Below are 24,102 nucleotides of genomic sequence, written 5' to 3'. Positions count from 1 at the left end.
GAGACTCCTCTCTCATCGCCCTCGCCTCCTTCTTGGCCAAGCTCTCACCTCCCCATGTTTTCACATTTAGAGACCCCCCTTTCACCAACACAACAACACCTTGTGTTTATACGGCCTTCAAGCAGGATAGTGTCTCATAGCGCTTTACAGTGGTGGAGCCTGACATCACTATTCGAATAGAGAATGGGGAAAGATCCCTAAATAAATTTGGTCACACACTCCGTGGCTGCTATGTGCAAATTGGCTCTTGTGCTCTTGAATATAGTGACGATACTTTAAAATAATAGTAATAAATAATCTCTGATTTCATATAGTGCCTTATCAGGTCATTGAGATGTCTCAAAGCACTGCATTTTGTGGGCGAACTCAGAAGCCTGTTTGCGCACAACAGCCATGGAGTGAGTGACCGATTTTATTTGGGAGATTGTTGGCCAGGACATCGGCAGAGAGAAACTCCCTTCTCTTTTCGAACAGCACCAAAGGTTCTTTTAACATCCAATCGAACAGATAATTTGCATTTGATAGTACGCATGAGGAAGTCTCAAAACGCCGCGCAGTATAGGGAGGTCCATTTTGTGGGGAATATTGGCACAGCCTCACATCAACAACAGCTTGTGTTTATATAATAATAATTATAATCCTTTACCTAGTGACCGGGGTTAACCAGCATCCAGCTAAAGTAGATTCCATTATTATAATAATACTTACATTTGAAATAGTGCCTAATCACGTCATTGAGACGTCTCAAAGTGCTTCACAGGATATCCTGTAAAGTGAAGTGACTATTTTGTGGGCGAAACACGGCAGCCAGTTACACACAACAATGTTCCACAAACAATCAAGGAATGAGTGACCAATTTTATCTGAGGGATTGTTGACCAGAACCCCGGGAAAGAGAAATTCCCTTCTATTTTCAAATAGTGCCATGGGCTATTTAACATCCACCTGAACTGAAGGACGGCACCTCCGACAATTCAGCGCTCCCCCAGCATTGCATCGGGAATTGGAATCACATAGTCAGTTTAGACTATGTGATTCCAATTCCCGACATGGGGCTCGAACCCACAACCTTCTGACTCAGAGGCATAAGTGCTACCATTGCACGAGGCTTCACGTGGGGTAGAGACTCAGAGCTAGGGGAAGGGAGGTGACCGTAGGCACATCACTGGGTAGAGCTCCCCACCCCTCACTGTGTCTGGTTTGTGTGCAGGGGTGCTGCTGTCAGACCTCAGCAGCGTCATTGTGTGAAGATAAAAGCTCTTCATTTATAGCTGTGGTGTGTTTGATCTTGCCTCGAACCCCCCCCATTCCTACACACAGACTGATCTCCATTGTCAGGATCTGCCTCACGGTCACACCTGTTCTGCCTCAGGGCCGCTGCATCCACTGATTCAAAGCGGATGTTAATTTTGAGTGGAATACTCCATTGATCAGGGCTGGAGGTGGTTGGCGAGGGGGTGGAGAGAGGTTTGTCTCACTTCCTACATTCGTACACCGCCCATCCCCTCCCCCCACCGGTGCTCCATTCTCTTGCCCAATTTTAACCCCTTCCCTGACATTGAGTGACGATTTGCTGAGTGTGTGTGAGGTCGAGTCACTCAGGCCAGGGAGGGAGGGCCTTAGTCTCAATCCACAATCGGACTCTTTTCTTCACCTCAACCATTGTGGAGTCCTGTAGCTCAGTGGTTAGAGCACTCGCTTTGCAAGTGAGAGACCTGAGTTCAATTCCCGCAGAGGGCGAAACCTTGGGCAAGTTTCCTTACTCCACACAGAGCCTAATAATAATCCCTCCAAAACAAAAAACAATAATAAATTGGTCATTTTCAATCTACGACTCTTTGTGGGACATTGTTGTGCGCAATTGGCTACCGCGTTCGCCCACAAATATACAGTCAATTCACTTTACAGTGTGTTCTGTGAAGCGCTTTGGGTCGTCCTCCCGATGTGAAAAGCGCTATATCAAATGCAAGGATTATTATTATTATTATTATTATAGCTGGTAGCTGAAACTTTCAGGTGAATGTGATGTTCCGGGATCTGCTGCAACCTTATGCTCTGAGCACCTCATTCACTGGAGGTATATCTTTACTTTAACTTGCAGTCAACCCAGCTCAGTTGATAGCGCTCTTGCCTCCGAGTCAGGAGGTTGGGTTCAAGCTCCAAGTTGGTACTTTGGTACTACAGTCTAGGCTGACCCTCCAGTGCGATACTGGGGCCGGGGGTGCTGCATTGTTGGAGGTGCCATCCTTTAAATGAGATGTTGAGCTGGGGTCCCGTCTGCCTATTCACAACTTCCGCCCCAACCAGGCCCCCCTGCTCAGCCACCCCCGCCCCACCCACAGATACAGGCCCCCCGCTCAGCCTCCCTCACCGCCAAAGGCCCTCCTGCTCAACCTACCACCCATCCCAGACACAGGCCCCTCTGCTCAGCCTCCCCCACCCTGACACAGGTCCCTACCGCTCAGCCTCCCCCGCCCCCCTTGACAAAGGCTCCCCCCTGCTCAGCTCCCCCTGCTCCCCCCGACACAGGGAGAAAGAGTTCAGAAATAAAAATTCCCGTTTCATCCAAAGCAACATCTCAAAGGCGCACTTGGGGAGGGGCACAGGGGAAGGCAGAGTACTACTGGGTGGAGCAGTACGAGGCAGGAGTTGTGTACTGCAGAATATTGTAAACTAATCACTGGGGACAGGGACTCTTCCCATTCAGTTCCTGTTAACCCTGCAAGCTTGCCATTGTGACTACTGCTGGCAAGCTTTCCTGCTCCTTGTCCAGCGAGGACCACTCTACCCGTTAGGCTACGTGGTTTTATCTGGTTAGACTCCCAGCAGTTACCCCAAGGTACACACTGGGGTCTCCAAGCCTTGGATCTTGCCAAGATGTGCCTAATACTTTCTGCAATTGGGTAAGGATGATGTGTCCCTCTAGAGAGAGAGCGAGAAGTGTATTCCTGTGTGTAGGTGATGAACATAGTTTGGTTTGGACAGTTTGAGCACGGTGGTAGGTTCCTGTGTGCTGGATGCCCTGTGACCTTTTTCCTTTGCTCCTTTCTCTCACAGCGACCATGAAGAAGAAGCGCTCTTCCTGGTTGGCGGAGAAAGCGGAGGGTTTCCGCAGTAACGGGATCTGCAACCCAACCACGTTTCCTGAGGGGGACTTACTGCTGCAGGTCAGGAGGGGGCGAAAGAGAGCTATGAGGGCAGCATTGCAGAGCTTTGTAGAGAGCAGCGGGACTCCAAAAAGGCGGGGGCCTGAGAATGGGGGAGGCCGAGTGAACAAGACTGGAGAGCCCCCCGAAAGAGGGGAGATAGAGCACCCTGGGAGGAGAGGGGGGAAGAGAGTACAACGGGGGGGAACCTCTTGTGGCAGACCTGAGTCATCGAGGAAGAGTGGATGGGTGGGGGAAGCAGGAGCCTGAGGTCAGTGTTGGAGTCCATTGCTGAGCTGAGAGCAGCCTGTAATGTAATGTAATCCAAATCGGGCTCCAGAGAGGCTAGGGATCTTGGCATGAGTCAGGTTTGTGTGGGTGGGGCCTCACACAGAGCTTGGAACCTATTATTTACAGGCAATACTGGCCTCAGTATTTAAATCCTCGCCTCTCTCCTCCAACACGCCCTCCACAACCCCCACCCCCCCCCTCCACATTACCCTAAAAGTATTCAGCTTTTAGAGAAATCCTGAAGCTGAAACCTTAGGCAAGTTTCCTTACTCCACGTACCTTTGTTTACCCAGCAGTACTTATGAACCTAGTTGTCAGTCAATTGGCAGATCACAATCCCTTCAAAAATAATAATAATTTGGTCACTCAACCCATAGCTGATTTTGGGTATTGCTGTGAGCAATTGCCTGTCATATTTCGCCAGAACAAAATACAGTCATTTATTATTCTGTGAAACGCTTTGAGATGTCTCAACAACGTGATAAGGTGCTATTACAAATGTAAGGATCATTATCATTATTTTTAATCCTTAATATGAGAGAACGAGAGACTGCAGGGGTGGTTGTAGGTCCAAAAAGATAAGATGTGAAAGGAATGTTCTTTATTATGAATAATAATTACAATAATTGTCCTTGTATTAGATGCAGTGGTGTGTCTCATTCCACGGCTGTTTATGGGACACTACTGTGTGCAATTGGCTGTCGCACTTTGCCCCAAAAATATATAGTCAATCCTCTTTACAGTATATTCTGTGAAGTGTTTTGAGACGCTTAACGACTAAATAAGGTGCAATATCAAATGCAAGAATTATTATCATTAATAATCTGTGAGCTCAAAGTCCCTGCTGTGCCCTGACTGTAACCTGGGCTGGTAGTTTATGTATCCCAAACAGCCTGTTATAACACGTGTCAGCATCAGTGAGGTGGTGCCAGATTAACAACAAAAACAACTTGCACTTATATAGCGCCCTCCACACGGTAGCGTCTCAGAGCTCTTAACACTAAATTAAAAGACAGTGTTTGGAGAATCTACCAGCATAAGGCAAAGATAGACACCATAGGAGATGGTTGGAGGGGGAGAGACGGTGACTGATAGAGCTCGGTGGGGGGTGGGATCTAATTCTGATGTTTTCTGTGTTTGTGGGTTGTTGCTGGAGTGTGGTTGGTGTGTTGTAGTTGTATAGGTGACGTGTGGCTGGTGTGTGGGTGGCATGTTGCTGGTGTGTGGTTAGTGTGTTGCTAGTGTGTGTGGGGGGGGGGCATGCTGCTATCGTATGGATGGCATGCTGCTAGCGCGTGTTGCTGGTATGTTGGTGGCATGTGGGTAGCCTGTGGGTAGTGTGTTGCTGACGTGTGGGTGGTGTGTTTCGGAGCTGGGGTTACAGGAGGCCTCTCGTGTGTTTCAGGCTCTGAACGGATTTATCCTGGTGGTGACGGCTGAGGGATTTGTCTTCTATGCCTCCCCAACCATCCTGGACTACCTTGGCTTTCAGCAGGTCAGTGTCAGTGCACCCAAGGTATGGTGGCAATCAATGACTCCCACTCCCCGCGGCCCTAACCTGTGGAGGGGGTGAGACAGAGGGACTCAGAGGAGGGGTGGGGGTGTGGAGGGCCTCATGGACAGAGTTCGAGCAAGTGGAGGTAGAATGGCTGAACAACAGGCCAGTGAAACAGGCTGGCTCGGCTGGGAGGAGCCATATTGACACTAATACATAGTGTTTGTTACACAAATCTTTGGAGGAAACCTCCAAAGACCACAAACTGTGGTGATCCGATGCAGGTAGGGAGTTAATGATTTTGAACAAGCTAGGATTGCCAAGCAAGAAGAGAAACGGAGATAGAGGAAGGAGCATTAGTCTGCTGTGTCCAGAGCATCAACTGGATCTCACTTCTATCTTATTTGTGGTGAAAACTATCACTAGGATTGGTCTACTGCCAACTTAATGCCACCAAAGGCCAGGCCAATCTTAAAACTCAAATTCCATCCCATTTTTTAAAAAAACTGAGGAACAATCTTACTGGATTATGGGGGGATTGCCTATTAGGGAGGAAGGACATTGCAGAGGTGGTGAAATCAAACACTGAGCGAGCGTTGGCTGAAAGCTGTGTCTAGCGTGTGCCGTGATCAGACTGCCCAGCTACCTGCTGTTGCCACATGCTCTTCTCCACAACACCTTCAAAACTGTGACCAAAACAGGAAATGAGGTCTGCTCGCTGTTGGGTCAACCATCAGTGAATCCATTGTTAATGGAGAAACGGGTGCTTAGCATTCTGTGTGACAGGTCAGCAGCCATGTAGATTGAGGGCGGGGGAATTCATAGGGTCACAAGAACTTGGTTGGGAATTTGTGCTCTCTGTGGGAGATGTTCCCTCAGTGCCAGGTCTGTTCCACACTCTGGCAAGTCTGTTGTTTTCAGACTGCTTAACATTCCAGATTTTGGGAAGACTGAAGCAGTCTGATCTCAGCAACCCGTGGAAATTGTGTCAGCCTGGCCACTCTCTCCTCAGAGTCAGAAGATTGTAGGTTCGAGCCCCATATCGGGACTTGGAATCACAGTCTGTTAGCAGTGGTTCTCAAATAAAAACATTTCAATATATTATTATAACAATTACTGGTGGCTGCTGTGCTAGCTTTTCGTAAAAAAATACTTAGTTACAAAAAATAAATGCACATCTGAAATGGTTTTAATTTATTTCTGTACAGTTGACAAACCACATTTGAGAAAACACATTTTTTGCACAAAACCTTGCACAATAACAAGATTCAAAAGGCACAGTAAATGAAAAGCATTTGAGATGTGCATAAAATTATTGTTAATAGGGACGGAATTGGCAGTACAGTTGTGATTGAGGATTGACAATATCATAGAATTATATAGCACAGAAGGAGGCCATTCAGCCCATCATGTCTGTGCTGGATCTTTGAAAAGAGCTATTCAGATGGAATAACTTTGTTATGGAATTGGCTTCCACCACCTTTTCAGGCAACGCATTCCAGATCCGAACAACTCGCTGTGTGAAAACATTTCTTCTCACCTTCCCTCTGTTTCTTTTAACAACTATTTTAAATCGGTGTCCTCAGGTTACTGACCCACCCGCCAGATATAGTAGAACACTGTAGCTTGTATCCTCCTGCATTAAACTCCGTGAGCTGATCACCCCCAACCCTCATCTAGCACACAGGCTGTACAGTTTATAGCAGTCAAATAGTATATGGATAAGCAATTTTTTTTGGTGAGTTGCCATCAGCACTTACAGGTGGCTGCCGTGCTGTTTTTTCCTAAAACATATTTAGTTAGTCATACACTTCATTGGCTCTCTGTCGCACAAAGGATCAAGTTCAAGATCTTTGTCCTCGCCTTTAAAGTCTTTCATGCTATTGCTCCTCCCTACCGCTGCGACCTACAAAACTCTTACCAACATGTCTGTTCCTTTTGCTCTGCAGGCACTGACTGGCCTGCTCCAAATCCCACGCCATGTCTGCTCTGCCATTGGTGGTTGGGCCTTCAGTCTTCATTCTAGAAACATAGGAACATAGGAACAGGAGTAGGCCATTCAGCCCCTCGAGCCTGCCCCTCCATTCAATAAGATCATGGCTGATCTTCTAACCTAACTCCATCTGCCCGCCATATCCCCATATCCCTTAATCCCTCTATTTTTTAGAAGTCTATCAATCTCAGTCTTGAATATGTTCAAGGACTGAGCATCTACAGCCTTCTGGGGTAGAGAATTCCATAAATTCACTACCCTCTGAGTGACCTCAACTCTGTTCAAAAAGGCTGACCCTTAATCTTAAGACTGTGACCCCTAGTTATAGATTCTCCTACCAGGAAAAACAGTCTCCCACTGTCTACCCTGTCAAGCCACATAACAATCTTATATATTTCTATAAGATCACCCCTAATTCTTCTATGTTCTAGAGAATATAGGTCTAGTCTACTCAACCTCGTCTCGTAGGTCAACCCCACTCATCCCAGGAACCAACTTATCTATGTTGCACCCCCTCTAGGGCGCGTATGTCCTTTCTTAAATAAGGAGACCAAAACTGCATACAATATTCTAGGTGCCGTCTCACCAAGGCCCTATACAATTGCAGCAAGACTTCCCTACTCTTGTATTCTGACCCTTTTGCAATAAATGCCAACATGCCATTAGCCTTCCGAGTTGCTTGCTGTACCTGCATATTAACTTTTTGTGACTGGTGTACCTCAGAGGTTACTCTCACACCTAGCATAGTATCATCAGTGAATTTAGATATTTTAAGTTCTAGGTCCTCATCTAGATCATTGATATAGATTGTAAATAGTTGAGGCACAAGCACTGATCCTTGTGGTACTTCACTAGTCACATCTTGCCAATCTGAGAAGGACCCGTTTATTCCTACTCTCTTATTTTCTTCCCGTTAGCCACTCTTCGATCCATGCTAATATATTGCCTTTAATTCCATGGGCTCTAATCTTGTGTAAAAGCCTTTTATGTGGCACCTTGTCAAATGCCTTCTGAAAATCTAAATACACTACATCTATTTGTTTCCCGCAGTCTAACCTGTTAGTTACATCCTCAAAGAACTCCAGCACCTTGAGATGTCTTCCTGACATGAAAGGCACTGCATAAATGCAATTGTTGTTGTCAATTCTCCATTCCAAAGGCCTATGTGTTTCAGTAATATTTTTTATTCTCAACTTGGTACACTCCAAACCATAACCACACCATTTGGCCCGCTTTTGTACTTCCAGTCTTCATCTCATTGGCTCTTTCTTAATTGCCTTTACTTCATAAAGGGATGTCCTGTAGTTGCCGCACTCATTCCCTAGCACTTGGTTCTTTGGTATCTGTTGACTCTTTGCTCAAAACCTTCCTGTCTGCTCCCTCCGCTCAGGGGCCTCCAGCCTGCTTCATGCTCTGCCTGCCCCACCATCGCTGGTCGGGCCTGCCCCCAACTTTTGGAACTCCATCCCACAGTCCCTTTGCCTTGCCCGGTCCCTTGTCTCCTTCAAGGCCCATCTCAAGACCCTTCTCTTTGTCCATGCTTTTGGTCACCCTCCTATCCCTACCCTCTTGATCTCACAGCTTGGGTCCAAATCCTTGACTGTCCAGTGGCTTGGGCTGTCCAAAGGTGCCATACAAATGTAATTTATTGTTGTGTTTGTTTGTAGTCGGATGTGGTGCACCAGAGTGTGTTTCAGTTGATCCACACGGACGACCGTCCAATGTTTCATCAGCAGCTCCACTGGGCCCTCAATCCGCCTGCCTTCCATGAATCCAATCCACTGGGGGATGGTAAGTCAACTGGGCAATTTCACATCAAAACACTGCTCTGCATAGCTCCCCTGGTGGGTGGGATGGGCACTCCACTAAATCCATCTGTCACTGAGTATTTTTATTTTGGTCAGCCAGGTGTCTTGTCAAAGCGAAAACCCATCATCATGCTTAAGAGTATCCAAATCAAATTGAGTCTAATCAGCCAAACCTGCAAAGTTTGCCATTGAGAGCACTGTATGGCAAGCTTTCTCGCTGCTTGTCTGGCTAGGACTTTCCTACGTGTTAGGGCTTTGGCTTGCAGGTTTAATGGGTGCTGAATGGGAAGAGACCCTGCCTTTAGTGACTGGTCTATCCTGCTGATGAGCCAGGCTGTCTGGGCTGACAACAGCAGTGTCCTGGAGTACTGCAGACCCACCTTGCTCAGGAACTGGTTTAGACAGTGACAGATGGTGGAATCGACTCCCATCATTCTATTGCCAGGCACATCACCTTAGAGTAAGTTCAGTTCCAAGGAGACCCTGGGCTCCAAGGCTATCAGAAGTTGTAATGTGGTCAGCAGCCTGAAGGAAGCTAACAGGAAGTGTATGAGAGGTGTCCAGAAAGTGCTATCCCAGTGTCCTTTTATTTATTGTCCCGATGAAGACCACTCCCGTCCTCAGACGAGGCATGGAGACACTTAAGTTGGCTTGAGTGCGTCTGGTTTAAGGGGCCTCCTTTGGCCTCATTGCTTCTCAACATTGCACAGAGCACCTTGCTGGTCAATGTGTGTGGTGTGTGTATGCCACCTGACCACTGCAGAGAATGACATTCTCTAGAGTCAGTGACTGGCCTGCAATACAGGAGGAGATGTCAGGGAAAGGTCACAGTCTTTAGGCATCAAGATTTAGTGTACAGATACCTCAACAGCATTAAAAAGACAATTAGATAAAAGGAGAAAGAGCCTGATCAGAGCAGTGCACACCAGTAGGAAAGTGAGCACCAGCACAGACACAATGGGGATTGGAGGAGAGAGCTCCAGTAGGAAACAAGCACCAGAATAGACAGAATCGGGAGAGAGGAGGGAATGAGATTAGAGAGCTCCAGTAGGGAGCGAGCACAGTCACGATGGGGTGAATGGTTTCCTCCTAAACTGTAAATGTTCTATGATAGCTGACTAATCAAGGGACAATCTATCAATCAACAATGGATCACTGCTCCCTCCTCTCACCCTGCGGCCATATTGTGCCCAGTTCTGGTCTTCACATTATAAAGGATATAGCAACTATGTACGAGGATGATACCACGGCTGATAGGTGCTGCTATCCAGACAGACTGTATAGGTTGCGTCTTTTTTTACTAGAGAAGAGATGTTTAAGTGGGGGACCTATTACAGGTGTTTTAAATTATAAAGAGTTATAATATGATTAACAAAAATAGGCTGTTTCCACTGCTTGGGGAGTCCATAGCCAGGGGGCATAAGATAGTCTGGTTTCTGAGTTTCACAGTCTGTGTAAATTGTTATCTCTGTCCGCCTCTATCTCACCATCTGCCTCACTGTCTCTGGCTCAGGGTCCTCAGACAGCCCCTGTAACATGATCACGTACGATCCCCAACGGCTGCCCCTCGAGAATTCTTCCTTTATGGAACGAAGCTTCATATGCCGCTTTCGGTGCCTGTTGGACAACTCCTCTGGCTTCCTGGTGAGTTCCTCAGCTGGTTGAACTTACAACAGCAACAACGGAGGGGAGGCTCTGGACATCAGCCAGGGAAAGTGGGGGCATGACAAACAACAACAACAAGATAAATGGAATCTTGTTGTTGTTGTTGTTTGTCATGCCCCCACTTTCCCTGACTGATGTCCAGAGCCTCCCTTCCGTTGTTGCTGTTGTAAGTTCAACCAGGTTCCGAAGCTTATGGTGTCTCAAGAGCGCTTCCCAGAGTCGACTGGGAGGCAAGCTGGGAATGGGGGATGTTTCTCTCTGGGAAGGGTCTGAGACATGGACCCGACCTTGGGAGTCCTATAGCATAGTGGTTAGTGCGCTTGCCTCACAAGCAAGAGGACCCAGGTTTGATTCCGGGTGGGGCGCAACCGTAGGCAAGTTTCCTTACTCCATATGCCTCTTGTTTACCTAACAGTAAGTAAGAACTTGGGTGGCAGTCGATTGGCAGATCAATTTCTGGGGTAATAATCCTTCCAAAAAAATATGGTCACTCAATCCACGATGGTTTGTGGGATACTGCTGCGTGCAATTGGCTTCCGTGTTTCGGCCACAAAATACAGTCAATCTGCGTTATAATATATTTTGTGAAGCCCTTTGAAACAGTTTAACGACGTGATAATGCGCTATATCAAATGCAAGGATAATTATTATAACCATTAACAGCAGTGTCACCCACAAAACACATAGTCACTGCACTTTATAGTGTAATGTGTAAGGAGCTTTGAGGTGTGGGTTTTTCATATGTTTATAAGTTGATATTCTCAAATAATTACCGCCATCTCTGTAAGCACCTCACAATGAAAATGAGCGTGTGCGTTCCTGTATGTGAAGAGCATGAGTACACCATAGCGTTGTGTGTACACTCTACACCAGCCTTTGTCAACCTTTGTGGTCGGCCAACAAAATAAACGTTCTTGATTGAATATTTCTTGCTGTACGCCATCAATGCAAATGTTTGAGGAAGCACTCCCTGATGCCCACGCGGGTCACAAGTTGGCCACGATTGCTCACCATTGACTGCCTATGGTCTCTCTGCAGACACTGAGTTCCAGGGGCGTCTGAAGTTCCTGCACGGGCAGAATAAGAAGGCTGATGACGGCAGCGCCATACCACCCCAGCTGGCACTGTTCGCGGTGGCTACACCTCTCCAGCCCCCATCCATCCTGGAGATCCGCACCAAGACCCTCATCTTTCAGACAAAGCACAAGTTGGACTTCACCCCCACGGCCTGTGACAACAAGTATGTACGTCTGTGTGGAGATGTATGTGTGTGCGTGAGTGCAGAGGGGTGTGTGTGTGTGCAAGTGCGCGAGGGGTGTGTGCGCGTGGAGGGGTGTGTACCCGCGTGGAGGGGTGTGTGTGCCGCAGGCGTGTGGAGAGGTTGTATGCGCGTGGAGTGGTGTGTGTGTGCGAGTGCGGAGGGTTGTGTTTGCACGAGGGCTGTCGGTGGGCGCTCGCGCAGAGGGGTGTGGGCGCGCGTGTGTGTGTGCATGTGTGTGTGTGTGGAGGGGTGGGTGTATGTGTGAAGATGGGTGTGCGTGAGGGATGTGTGTGAGGGATGTTTGTGGAGGGGTGTGTGTGGATGTGTGTGTGTGAAGGTGTGTGCGTGGAGGGTTGCTGGGAAACTTAAGAATATCCTATAGCTTGGAATTGTTGGAACTGTCCAGTAACTGGGAATCATCGGGATTTTCCAAAGACTCAGGAATGTAGGGAATTTCCGGTGATTGGGAAATATTGGGATTTTTTAGTGACTGGGTGTGTTCCCTGTTACAGAGGGAAGTTTGTGCTGGGCTACACGGATTCAGAACTGTGTATGCGAGGGTCAGGCTACCAGTTCATCCACGCCGCGGATATGATGAACTGCGCTGACAATCACGTCAGGAGTGAGTAGAACCGAACACTGGGGTAACATCTTCAACAAAGACTGCAGCAGATTAAACTGACATGTTAGCATTTTAATGCTGTGTGCAATTCAGATCCCTTTATGTCACAAAGCCAGTCTTACACTTGATTCGAAACTCTGAGCAGTTAAATAACAGTCATAATAATCCTTACAAGTAATATAGTGTCTTTCATGCTCCAGGTATCTTACACCATGGCAAGGGGTGAAAGGAATGACTCTGGCCCTTTTAGCCAGATATAAATTGGTGACATCTTATAATAATAATCCTCGCTATGGCTTATCACGTCGTTGAAACATTTCAAAGCTCCTTACAGATTATACTGTAAAGTATAGTGACTGTTTTGTGGGTGAAATGCGGCAGACAGTTTGTGCACAACAATGTGCACAACAACAACAAACAGTTATGGAGTGAGTGACCAATTTTATTTGGGGATTGTTGGCCAGGACATCAGGAGAGTGAAACTCTCTTCTCTTTACTAGTGCCATGGGATCTTTAACATCCACCTAAACAGACAGATGGGACCTTGGTTTAATGTCTCATCTGAAGGACAACACCTCCAACAATGCAACACCCCCAGCACTGCACTGGGCTGTCATTTTAGACTATGTGATACCAAGTCCTGACATGAGGCTTGAACCCGCAACCTTCTGACTCAGAGGCAGGAGCTGACACATCTTTGTGTCTTTTTTCTAGGCTGAAAGAGAGAACTGCCCTCCACTCTGCATTTCCCTTTCAATCAGATTGAGAATAAGTGGTGAATGGAGATTGGACATATCCCTGGGTCCTTCTGGTCTCTGGTTTGGCACTCCAAAGTCCACTCTATTATCTTTTGTTAAATTGGTGACATTTAGCAGCCATGCTATCAAGGCTGAGGCTGTTAAGGCTCACTGAGGATCTTCTAAAACAGAAACGTACTATTCTTCAGGCGAGACATTAGCACGAGGTCCCGTCTGCCTGTTTAGGTGGACGTTAAAGGTCGCGTGGCACTTATCGAAAAGAGAAGGAAGTTTCTCTTTCCCGGAGTCCTGGCTATCCAGTTAAAATCGGTCATTCGCTTCATAGCTGTATGTGGGAGGTTATTGTGTGCAAATTGACTGCCACGTTCTACAAAACACACAGTCACTGCATGTTACAATAAATCATGGTAAGATCTTTGAGATGTTGTGACGACGTGATAAGAGGCTATATGAAAGGCAAGGATTAATCATTGATATTTGCCCAAGGGAGACTTCACTGGAATCGTCACGGAACTTTGCCTTGAAAAAGCTCAGAGTGGGTTGGATAGAATCAATGGGTGGGTGGACATGGTCAGTAGAAGCGATGAGCTGGATGGGTTGCCAATGACTCCTTCTCATGTCAGGCTCTTCCGTGCTCAATGGGAACTTGTTTGCTTTCAGTGATTAAGACTGGGGAGACTGGGATGACTGTCTTCAGATTGCTGACCAAGCAGAGTGGCTGGGTCTGGGTCCAGGCTAACGCTCGCTTGGTTTACAAGGGTGGCCAACCTGACTGCATCATTGCCAGGCAAAGAGCCTTAACGTAAGTAAAGCTGCTCATTTACTTACCGTATCTCGTGGGGTCAGCCCAGCGCAGTATGTGTCAGCCCGGCTCGGAGTGGGTCAGCCCGGCTCGGAGTGGGTCAGCCCGGCTCGGAGTGGGTCAGCCCGGCTTGGAGTGGGTCAGCCCAGCTTGGTTGGTAGCACTCTTATTAGTGAGTCATAAGGTTGTGGACTCAAACCAACTTGGGACATGGGACCCATATAATATAAGCTAACTCCAATATTGGACACAGTCCCAATTGGGATGTCGTTGAAGATGCGGTCGTTCGAATGAGACGTTAAACCAAGGTCCCATCTTCTTGTTCAGGTGGACGTTAAAGATCCCAAGGTGAAAGAGAGCATAGTCTCTCCTTGTCCCTGACCAACAATCCTTGATAAAAATATTGGTCAATTGACCAATTGGCTGCTTGTGGGACATTGCTGAGTACAAATTGGCTGCCAAGTTCACCAAAAAAACAGTCACTCCACTTTACTGTATCCCTGTGAAGCGCTTTAAACATTTATGACTTAGGCAAATTTTACTTATTTTACTTACAAATACTTATGAAAATTTTACTGTATGAGCTAGATGTAAACTGTTACATGGAAAAAAACAATTTGGCGTTAAATTAAGGACAACAACAACAACAAGATTCCATTTATTGAGCGCCTTTCACGTCGGGAGGACGTCCCAAGGCGCTGTACAGTTGGGTCAGGACAAGTCACTAAAAGTGGTTTGCACTCACTGAGAGCTGTGTGTCAATGTCCCATTTCATATAGGATTCTAATAGCAGCGATGAAGAAAGCCTTCAGCTCATCTGATTGCACCTTCCTAAATACTCATTCCACTGTCCCAGAACAGCATCAAATGGGTCAGAGGAAGCCATTGCAAAGTCCAGCCTCAAGCACGATGATGGGTTTGCGCATGTGTCAGACACCCGGCTGACTATCCCCCCAAAAATACAGTATTTAGTAGTTTATTTAAACACGTCCAGCATCCTGACCTCAACCAGACTTTGTTTTGTACTGAATATCTCAAATTTAAAATCCTCGTTCTTGCCTATATCCCACATCAGCACTTGAACTTGCATAGTCTAAGCTGGCACTCCAATGCAGCAGTGGGTGGGGTTTTGCATTATCGGAGGTACTATCCTTTGGATGAGATATTAAACCAAGGTCCTGTCCCGTCTGCCTGTTCAGGTGGACAATAAAGATCCCATGGCACTATTTGGAAAAGAGAAGGGAGTTTCTCTCTCCAGTGTCCTGGCCAACAAACCCCCAAATAAAATTGGTCACTCATTGCATGGGTGTTTGTGGGACATTACTATGCACAATTGTGCTGACATGTTTGCCTACAAATACACAGTCACTCCATTTCACAGTAAATCCTGTAAGCACTTTGGAATGTCTTGGTGATGAGATAAGGAGCAATACCAAATGCATGAGTATTACTATTAGAAATCCCTCCAAAGTCTCGCCTCACCTTACCTCTGCGACCTCCTATGACTCTACCGCTATCTCCGATATAAGTACTTATGTCTCTCGTCCCAGTGTCAAAATTGTGTGATTGCTTGTCCGTGGCCACAAAGTGTGCTTTATATGAGCATGTATGAACAACACCCAAGTTAACCAATGGTCTCCCTACCCATCTCTCTCAGGAATGAGGAAGGTGAAGAACATTTGCGGAAGAGAACAATGCAGCTGCCGTTCAACTTTGCCACGGGTGAAGCGGTTCTGTACGAGAATAATTTGTTCACCTCTGGACTTCAGGATCTGTTCCAGGCCAAAGGGAAAGGGGTGAAGATCAAGAACACTTCACTGGAGATAAACGGTGTTGATCCCAATTCGATCCTGGGTGCCATCATTTCTCAGAGTGCGTCTCATATATATGCGTCTCAAGCGGATTCACACTCCAATCCTTCACTCAGTAACACTCTTGAAAATGACATTGAGGTTTTCGGTTTACAGGAAGATTGCTGGCAGTCGGCTAGCAATGGAGTGACTGCACCTAAACAGGAGTCAGACCTGGATCAAGATGATTCGCTGTCGGCTCTAATGGATATTCTATCCCAAAAGAATGATGATGAGAAAGAGCTCTGCAAAACGCTCCAAAAACTGGATGTTGATGTGGAGAACATGGAGTTGGAACAATGGGAAGAGACTTTACTTAAAATGGATATCGGCCCAAACCTCCCAGATGACCTGAACAACATTATCAGCAATGATTTTCTATTGTCCTATGTTGAGGACGTGCTGGCCACAAAGGATGGTCCAAGTGTTGGTACTTTCCAGCAGGGCAGGTTGGATTCTGGAGAAGAAAACTTACCAGAAACTCCCCAGCAGAACTGGTTTGGACATACACAAAATGGGCTGGGATTCAACCGGCAGAAACCAATGAGGCCAAGCTGTCAAAACTCAATAGCACATAGTGCCCAGAACTCAATGATGGGTCAACAGAATGCAATGCTGCTCTGCCATCAAACTTCAATGAAGTCTGGATCCAAAGCCATTATAACCCCTGGTCTCCAATCTCCAATGTCATCCTGTCTCCAGACCCCAGTGACACCTAATCTCCAGACCCCAATGGAATCTGGGCTCCAGAACCCAACAGCATGTAATCTACAGAACTCAATGACATCTGGTCTCTGCCACTCTATGTCATCTTGTCTCCAGAATCCAACTGTGTTTCGAGACCAGAGCAAAGTAATGCCTAGTCTACACACTGTAATGATACTTGGTCCACAGGACTCAATGGTCTTTGCCCCAATGAACTCGATGATGGATGTACAACAGAAGCAAATAGCACTTAGACTCCAGGGCACAACGGAAGCCAGACCACAGAACAGCATGGAAGCTAGGGTTCATAATCCACTTGGCTCTTGGACTGATCCACAAATCCCATTGTCTCACAGCCCGCATAATCCGTTGCATATGTCTCAGAACCGAGCCAGACCTGCTCCACAGACGGAGCAACTCAACACACAGCCAACTCCGTCACAACAAGCACTCAGTGATGATCCGCAGGGACCTTGGCACCTGGGGGAGAAGGGACAGGCGAGGTTGCATTCCGCAGCCGACTTGCAGCCAATGCAGCTTCAGCGCATGCCGACCTGGCAGAACGGGCAGCCCGATCTCACACAGCCTCTCCAAGGCCAAGGGTGCCGGCAGCTTCACATCCCCCAGGCACCGTGCAGGTCGGTCCAGGAACACTTGTCCACTGCCTCTCAGGGCAATGGATCATGCCTGCAGTACAGTTGTAGCATGGCATCTCCGCACAGTGCTGTGGCAGGCCAGCCTCAGGCAGGGCAGTGCCCCTCGGTGAGCAACGGCTTCCAGCTGCCGTCATGCAAGTACGTGAGGGGTGGGTCTCTCCCCAGGAATGGGTTGTCGTTCCCGGACACCAGCCCCATTGCTGCTCTGCCCCGGTGCTCCAAAATGAAACAGTCACCTGATCACAGCCCCCTGAAGGCGTCCTGCTATTTTGAGAAGAACGCCGTCAACCTTTTGTTGCACTCCTCGCCTTTCCCCAACGGTGAGGTCAATGCGCAGCAGCCTTCCTGCCAGTTCAAGACAGGTTTCCCGCCCTTACCTTTCACCGCAGAGTCTGCCTGTGGGAATGCGACCGACCCAGTATCGTGGGATTACAATGGACAGTACAACGAAAGGGTAAGGAGACCACAACCTGTCAGTTATATACAGTAAAACTTGCATTAGTCTTATCTTTATAATTCCTTTCATCGTAGTCACTATTCAGTTTACAATCAAAACCACTTAGCTTTCTTTGCACTAGTCGTATTAGCTCATAATGCTGCTCCCCTACCTTCCATTACTGCTGCACTTACCGGCTGCATTCAATCGCGGGAAACTGTCTTGATCTGTTGACCCATGTGCAGAAGAACTTATTTTCCCGCAAGTCGAAGTGATTCCGTCTGTCGGTAAGTGCGCATTCGACGAAGGGGTCAAAATGCTTTGAATTGCAGGAAATGTAGTCTTGACCCATCACAACATCCGCACTTACTGGCTGCATTAAATTACACATGCACATTGAAGATTATTGATTAAATTGGATTTTATACAACTTCTACAATTTGTCTGCAACTTGGACTTTGCGTAAATCATATTAAATGTTATGGTCCTGACTGATATGCCTTATGTGAGTTTTACTTTAGTAACATAACCAGCTAGGTCAGTAGCACTCTAGCCTCTCAATCAGAGATTGTGGGTTCAAGACCCACGTCTGGACTTTGAGCTCAGCTTAGGGTGAGATTCCAATGGAGTGCTGGGTGGAGTGTTGCATTATCGGGGGTGCCGCTCTTCGGATGAGACGTTAAACCAAGGGACGTCTGCCCGTTCAGTGGATGTTAAAGATCCCACCGCACTGTTTGAAAAAAGAAGGCAGTTTCTCTTTTCCAGTGTCCTGGCCACCAATCCCCAGATAAAATTGGTCGCTCACTCCATGGCTGTTTGTAGGACATTACTTTGACCAAATTCCCTCCCTCCCTCCCTCCCTCCCTCTGCCTCGCCTGGGAATTGACCTTGGGTCCTCTCACTTGCAAGGCAAGTACTCTTACCAATACACTACAAGACACTAAATAAATGGGGAATTGGTCACAATCTACAAATTGATTAACAATGACTGTCACTGAGCGTTACGGTGCTCAAGGACGAAGCCACTCCACTTTGATTTATTTTTGAAGGGATCTACTGTTAGCTGGACAGAGATTCTATTGTCGTCCGCTGGGTGACTGACCCATCACCACATATACCCATCACCATGTTTGAGAATTTGGCACACGCATGCCACTGAAACATGAACATTTCCTATTGGAGTCACATGTGTGGCATGCATCCAGAGAGAGATAAATCCCCAATCAGATTCCCTACTTAAGAAATCTATTAAAAAGTACCTCAAAATCTTACTCTTCTCCCCCCCCACCCCCGCTGATCTCACACCAAACTCTGACTGTGTAAAGCGCTCTAAGATGTTCCCTTTATGTGAAAGGCACTGTTTCAGTGCACATTGGTGCACTGAAACAGTGCCATCATCTCCTGTTATCATTGCCTTGTTCTCACCTTTAAATCCTTTCACAATCTGGCCCCACACAACAACTTCCTCAAACCCTACCTCCCCCAACTCTCCCTTCCCCCTCCCCCCCGCACCCTATACTTGACGAACCTGCCTGCTTCACGTTTTCCGCCCTGCCCACCTCATCGTCGTCAGTCAGGCTTTCATCCATTCTGCCCCCATCGTCTGGATCTTCATCCTGGAGTCCCTCTGACCACCTCCCTCCCTTTCTCCCCTCATTCAACAAGAATACAATACGAAATTACATTTGTAAAATGCTTTTCACGTCAGGAGGATGTCCCAAAGCGCTGGACAGTCAGGGGGTTTGGACCTGAGCTGGGGGGGGGGTGTGGTGGGGTTGGGATAAGGGAGGGTGGAAGGTGGAGGGCAGGGAGAGTAGGAGGATGGCTGAAGGCATGGTCGAAGAGGAGGGTCTTGAGACATACCTTGAGGGAGGCAAGGGAGGGAGTGAGGTGGAGAGAATGTGGGATGGAGTTCCAGAGGGTGGGAGCAGAGAGGCTGAAGGGCCGATTGCTGATGGTAGGGTGGGCCAGGTGGGGAAGTGGAGCACGCCAGAGCCTGCTGAGCAGATGGAGCAGACGGGTTGATAAAGAGTTAGCAAGCCAGAGAGGTAGGAAAGGGCGAGGCCATGGCGGGCCTTGCAGGTGAGGCCGAGGATTTTGAACTCTATCCTCTGAGGGATGGGAGCCGGGCGAGGGTGGGGATGATGGGGTCACAGTGCCTGGTGTGGGAAAGGACACGAGCTAAAGAGTTCTGGATGATCTGTAGCTTATGGAGGGAAGAAGCTGCAGGGAGTTGGCGTAGTTTAGCCTAGATGTGATGACCGCGTGAATGAGGGTTTCAGCGGCCTGAGGGGTGAGGCAGTGGCGGAGTTGTGTTAGGTGCGGGAAGGTAGCGCAGATCATAGCATGGATGTGGGGGAGAAAAGAGAGTTGAGGGTCAAACAAGATGCCTATGTGACAACATAATAAATAATAATCCTTGCATTTGATGAAGCGCTTTTCACGTCTTTGTGATGTCTCAAAATGCTTCACAGAATATACTGCAAAGTGAAAAACGCGGCAGCCAATTGCCCACGGCAGTGTCCTACAAACAGTTGTGGATTAAGTGACCAAATTATTTTTTCTTTTGAGGAATTCAAAAAAATACTTCAGGCATGTGGAGTAAGGAAACTTGCCCAAGGTCTCGCCCTGTTGGGAATTGAACCCTCTCGCATGCGAGGCGAGCGCCCTAACAGACACTGAGCTACAGGACTTCACTATACAACTTGCATTTATATAATGCCCTTTACATGGGCTAGCATCCGGAGTGCATTCAAGGTCCATCTCAAGACCTATATCCTCCTTGACCACACTTTCTGTCATTTTCTCCCCCTCAACTCCCACCCCCAGTTCGGGTGCCCAGCCAGCAGTATTAGGTACTTTGAGACGCCTCCCAACATGAAAGAGCTGTGTAAATGTAAATTGTGTTGTATTGATTGCATTATAGTTTCCGTGATATGAGCGAAGATGTGAATGACTTACTTCTTTCAGTATCTTGAGACACTGAACAAAGTCATACACATCTTTGTATCATGGAAACCACAATCCAATCAATACAACATAACCAATTTTATTTGGGAGATTGTTGTCCAGCACACCAGGAGAGAGAGAGAGAAGCTCCCTTCTCATTTCAAATAGTGCCGCGGGATCTTTTAACATGGACGGATTGTATTTTGGTGAGCCCCAATCTCTGACGTTCTGTTCTTCCAGCAGCCCGATACTCTGATTGACGAGACTGGATTGTTGGCCTATTCCACCCTCCCCAAAAGAGCCGGATTGTTTCTTGAGACTGTGGCCACAGCAAACTGTTATGAATATTAGGAATGTTGGAGAATGGACCCAGAGGTGCCCCGGAACTGACTGTCTCGATCACGTGTCCTGGGAGGATAAATCTAACCCAGAACCACGGACATCTGTGAAATAACCGTGACCACAGCACTGATTGTAAACGAGCTGGGGGTCTTCCATGAACTGAATTTGTACAAAATATATCAACTTTATATTTCTGTATAGACAAATGCAGCATAATTTTCACTATGCACTATGACTGGTATATGCATGAGCCATTATTTAGTGTGTTTTTTACCAAGTAATCGCAGTTCTCACTTTGTCAGGTGGACTACATCGGCAAGAGACCATCTGTGGGGGGGATCCAGCCATTGCAAAGTGGTAATAGAGAGACTTTCACTTCCCACGCCAGCGCCCAAATCACCATTGTTCAGCAAGTGACAGTAAAGCACTCTGATACTGTGTTATGCTAGTTGTTGCAAAAGTCAATTGGTATACCATCAACGCAGCCCCAAGCTGTCTGTGTCTACATCACAGTGAATCACACTGTCAAAGCTTTACCCTTTAAATGTGTATCCCTTCCTCCCTCCCTCCTATCCTCCTTGGGAGTGAGGGAAGTAGGGTCACATGTTTGGTAACAGAATGTCACAATTGAGCCTACACTCTGGTAGTCTCTGGTCTGGTTCCTGAGCTCGGTGGGGTATTCCAGGGCACTGCTGATGACAGCCCAGCCTGGCTCATCGGCAGCACTTGGGGGCAGGGACGCTTCCCACTCAGCTACTGTTAACCCTGCAAGCCAAAGCCCCAATGAATGCGGTGGTCCAAGTTGAACAAGCAGCGGGAAACTTGCCAGACAGTGATATCAATGGCAAACTATGTAGAGAAGAGACAGTGTGTGACACAGTGAGAGAGAGACAGTGTGTGACACAGTGAGAGAGAGACAGTGTGTGACACAGTGAGAGAGAGACAGTGTGTGACACAGTGAGAGAGAGACAGTGTGTGACACAGTGAGAGAGAGACAGTGTGTGACACAGTGAGAGAGAGACAGTGTGAGACAGTGAGAGAGAGACAGTGTGTGATACAGTGAGAGGAGAGACAGTGTGGACACAGTGAGGAGAGACAGTGTGTGACACAGTGAGAGAGAGACAGTGTGTGACACAGTGAGAGAGAGACAGTGTGTGACACAGTGAGAGAGAGACAGTGTGTGACACAGTGAGAGAGAGACAGTGTGTGACACAGTGAGGGAGACAGTGTGTGACACAGTGAGAGAGAGACAGTGTGTGACACAGTGAGAGAGAGAGACAGTGTGTGACACAGTGAAGGAGACAGTGTGTGACACAGTGAGAGAGAGAGACAGTGTGTGACACAGTGAGAGAGAGACAGTGTGTGACACAGTGAGAGAGACAGTGTGTGACACAGTGAGAGAGAGACAGTGTGTGACACAGTGAGAGAGAGACAGTGTGTGACACAGTGAGAGAGAGACAGTGTGTGACACAGTGAGAGAGAGACAGTGTGTGACACAGTGAGAGAGAGACAGTGTGTGACACAGTGAGAGAGAGACAGTGTGTGACACAGTGAGGGAGAGACAGTGTGTGACACAGTGAGAGAGAGACAGTGTGTGACACAGTGAGAGAGACAGTGTGTGACACAGTGAGAGAGAGACAGTGTGTGACACAGTGAGAGAGAGACAGTGTGTGACACAGTGAGAGAGAGACAGTGTGTGACACAGTGAGAGAGAGACAGTGTGTGACACAGTGAGAGAGAGACAGTGTGTGACACAGTGAGAGAGAGACAGTGTGTGACACAGTGAGAGAGAGACAGTGTGTGACACAGTGAGAGAGAGACAGTGTGTGACACAGTGAGAGAGAGACAGTGTGTGACACAGTGAGAGAGAGACAGTGTGTGACACAGTGAGAGAGAGACAGTGTGTGACACAGTGAGAGAGAGACAGTGTGTGACACAGTGAGAGAGAGACAGTGTGTGACACAGTGAGAGAGAGACAGTGTGTGACACAGTGAGAGAGAGACAGTGTGTGACACAGTGAGAGAGAGACAGTGTGTGACACAGTGAGAGAGAGACAGTGTGTGACACAGTGAGAGAGACAGTGTGTGACACAGTGAGAGAGAGACAGTGTGTGACACAGTGAGAGAGAGACAGTGTGTGACACAGTGAGAGAGAGACAGTGTGTGACACAGTGAGAGAGAGACAGTGTGTGACACAGTGAGAGAGAGACAGTGTGTGACACAGTGAGAGAGAGACAGTGTGTGACACAGTGAGAGAGAGACAGTGTGTGACACAGTGAGAGAGAGACAGTGTGTGACACAGTGAGAGAGAGACAGTGTGTGACACAGTGAGAGAGAGACAGTGTGTGACACAGTGAGAGAGAGACAGTGTGTGACACAGTGAGAGAGAGACAGTGTGTGACACAGTGAGAGAGAGACAGTGTGTGACACAGTGAGAGAGAGACAGTGTGTGACACAGTGAGAGAGAGACAGTGTGTGACACAGTGAGAGAGAGACAGTTGTGACACAGTGTGAGAGGAACAGTGTGTGACACAGTGGAGACTGTGGACACAGTGAGAGAGAGACAGTGTGTGACACAGTGAGAGAGAGACAGTGTGTGACACAGTGAGAGAGAGACGTGTGACACAGTGGAGAGAGACAGTGTGTGACACAGTGAGAGAGACAGTGTGACACAGTGAGAGAGAGACAGTGTGTGACACAGTGAGAGAGAGACAGTGTGTGACACAGTGAGAGAGAGAGAGTGTGTGACAGTGAGAGAGACAGTGTGTGACACAGTGAGAGAGAGACAGTGTGTGACACAGTGAGAGAGAGACAGTGTGTGACACAGTGAGAGAGAGACAGTGTGTGACACAGTGAGAGAGAGACAGTGTGTGACACAGTGAGAGAGAGACAGTGTGTGACACAGTGAGAGAGAGACAGTGTGTGACACAGTGAGAGAGAGACAGTGTGTGACACAGTGAGAGAGAGACAGTGTGTGACACAGTGAGAGAGACAGTGTGTGACACAGTGAGAGAGAGACAGTGTGTGACACAGTGAGAGAGAGACAGTGTGTGACACAGTGAGAGAGAGACAGTGTGTGACACAGTGAGAGAGAGACAGTGTGTGACACAGTGAGAGAGAGACAGTGTGTGACACAGTGAGAGACAGTGTGTGACACAGTGAGAGAGAGACAGTGTGTGACACAGTGAGAGAGAGACAGTGTGTGACACAGTGAGAGAGACAGTGTGTGACACAGTGAGAGAGAGACAGTGTGTGACACAGTGAGAGAGAGACAGTGTGTGACACAGTGAGAGAGAGACAGTGTGTGACACAGTGAGAGAGAGA

The 24,102-nt window shown here is 47.7% G+C and overlaps 1 protein-coding gene across 1 annotated transcript in view; it reads left to right on the top strand.

Moving 5' to 3' along the window:
• LOC103191164 (aryl hydrocarbon receptor) overlaps nt 1–21,627 on the top strand; it is a 49,311-nt gene extending 27,684 nt beyond the window's left edge. Inside the window, exons 3-11 of the mRNA XM_042336302.1 lie at nt 3,058–3,167; nt 4,843–4,932; nt 8,593–8,716; nt 10,247–10,381; nt 11,437–11,638; nt 12,172–12,281; nt 13,700–13,841; nt 15,499–17,506; nt 20,678–21,627. Coding sequence (XP_042192236.1) covers nt 3,058–3,167; nt 4,843–4,932; nt 8,593–8,716; nt 10,247–10,381; nt 11,437–11,638; nt 12,172–12,281; nt 13,700–13,841; nt 15,499–17,506; nt 20,678–20,788 — 3,032 coding nt within the window. The 3' untranslated portion in view covers nt 20,789–21,627. The remainder of the gene's footprint in view (nt 1–3,057; nt 3,168–4,842; nt 4,933–8,592; nt 8,717–10,246; nt 10,382–11,436; nt 11,639–12,171; nt 12,282–13,699; nt 13,842–15,498; nt 17,507–20,677) is intronic.
• Nucleotides 21,628–24,102: the final 2,475 nt, after the last annotated feature.

This window comes from Callorhinchus milii, unplaced genomic scaffold, assembly GCF_018977255.1.
Source record: "Callorhinchus milii isolate IMCB2004 unplaced genomic scaffold, IMCB_Cmil_1.0 Scaffold6, whole genome shotgun sequence".
Lineage (NCBI taxonomy): Eukaryota > Metazoa > Chordata > Chondrichthyes > Chimaeriformes > Callorhinchidae > Callorhinchus > Callorhinchus milii.
Note: the sequence above shows the minus strand (reverse complement) of the source record. Positions and strands in the feature narration are given on the sequence as shown.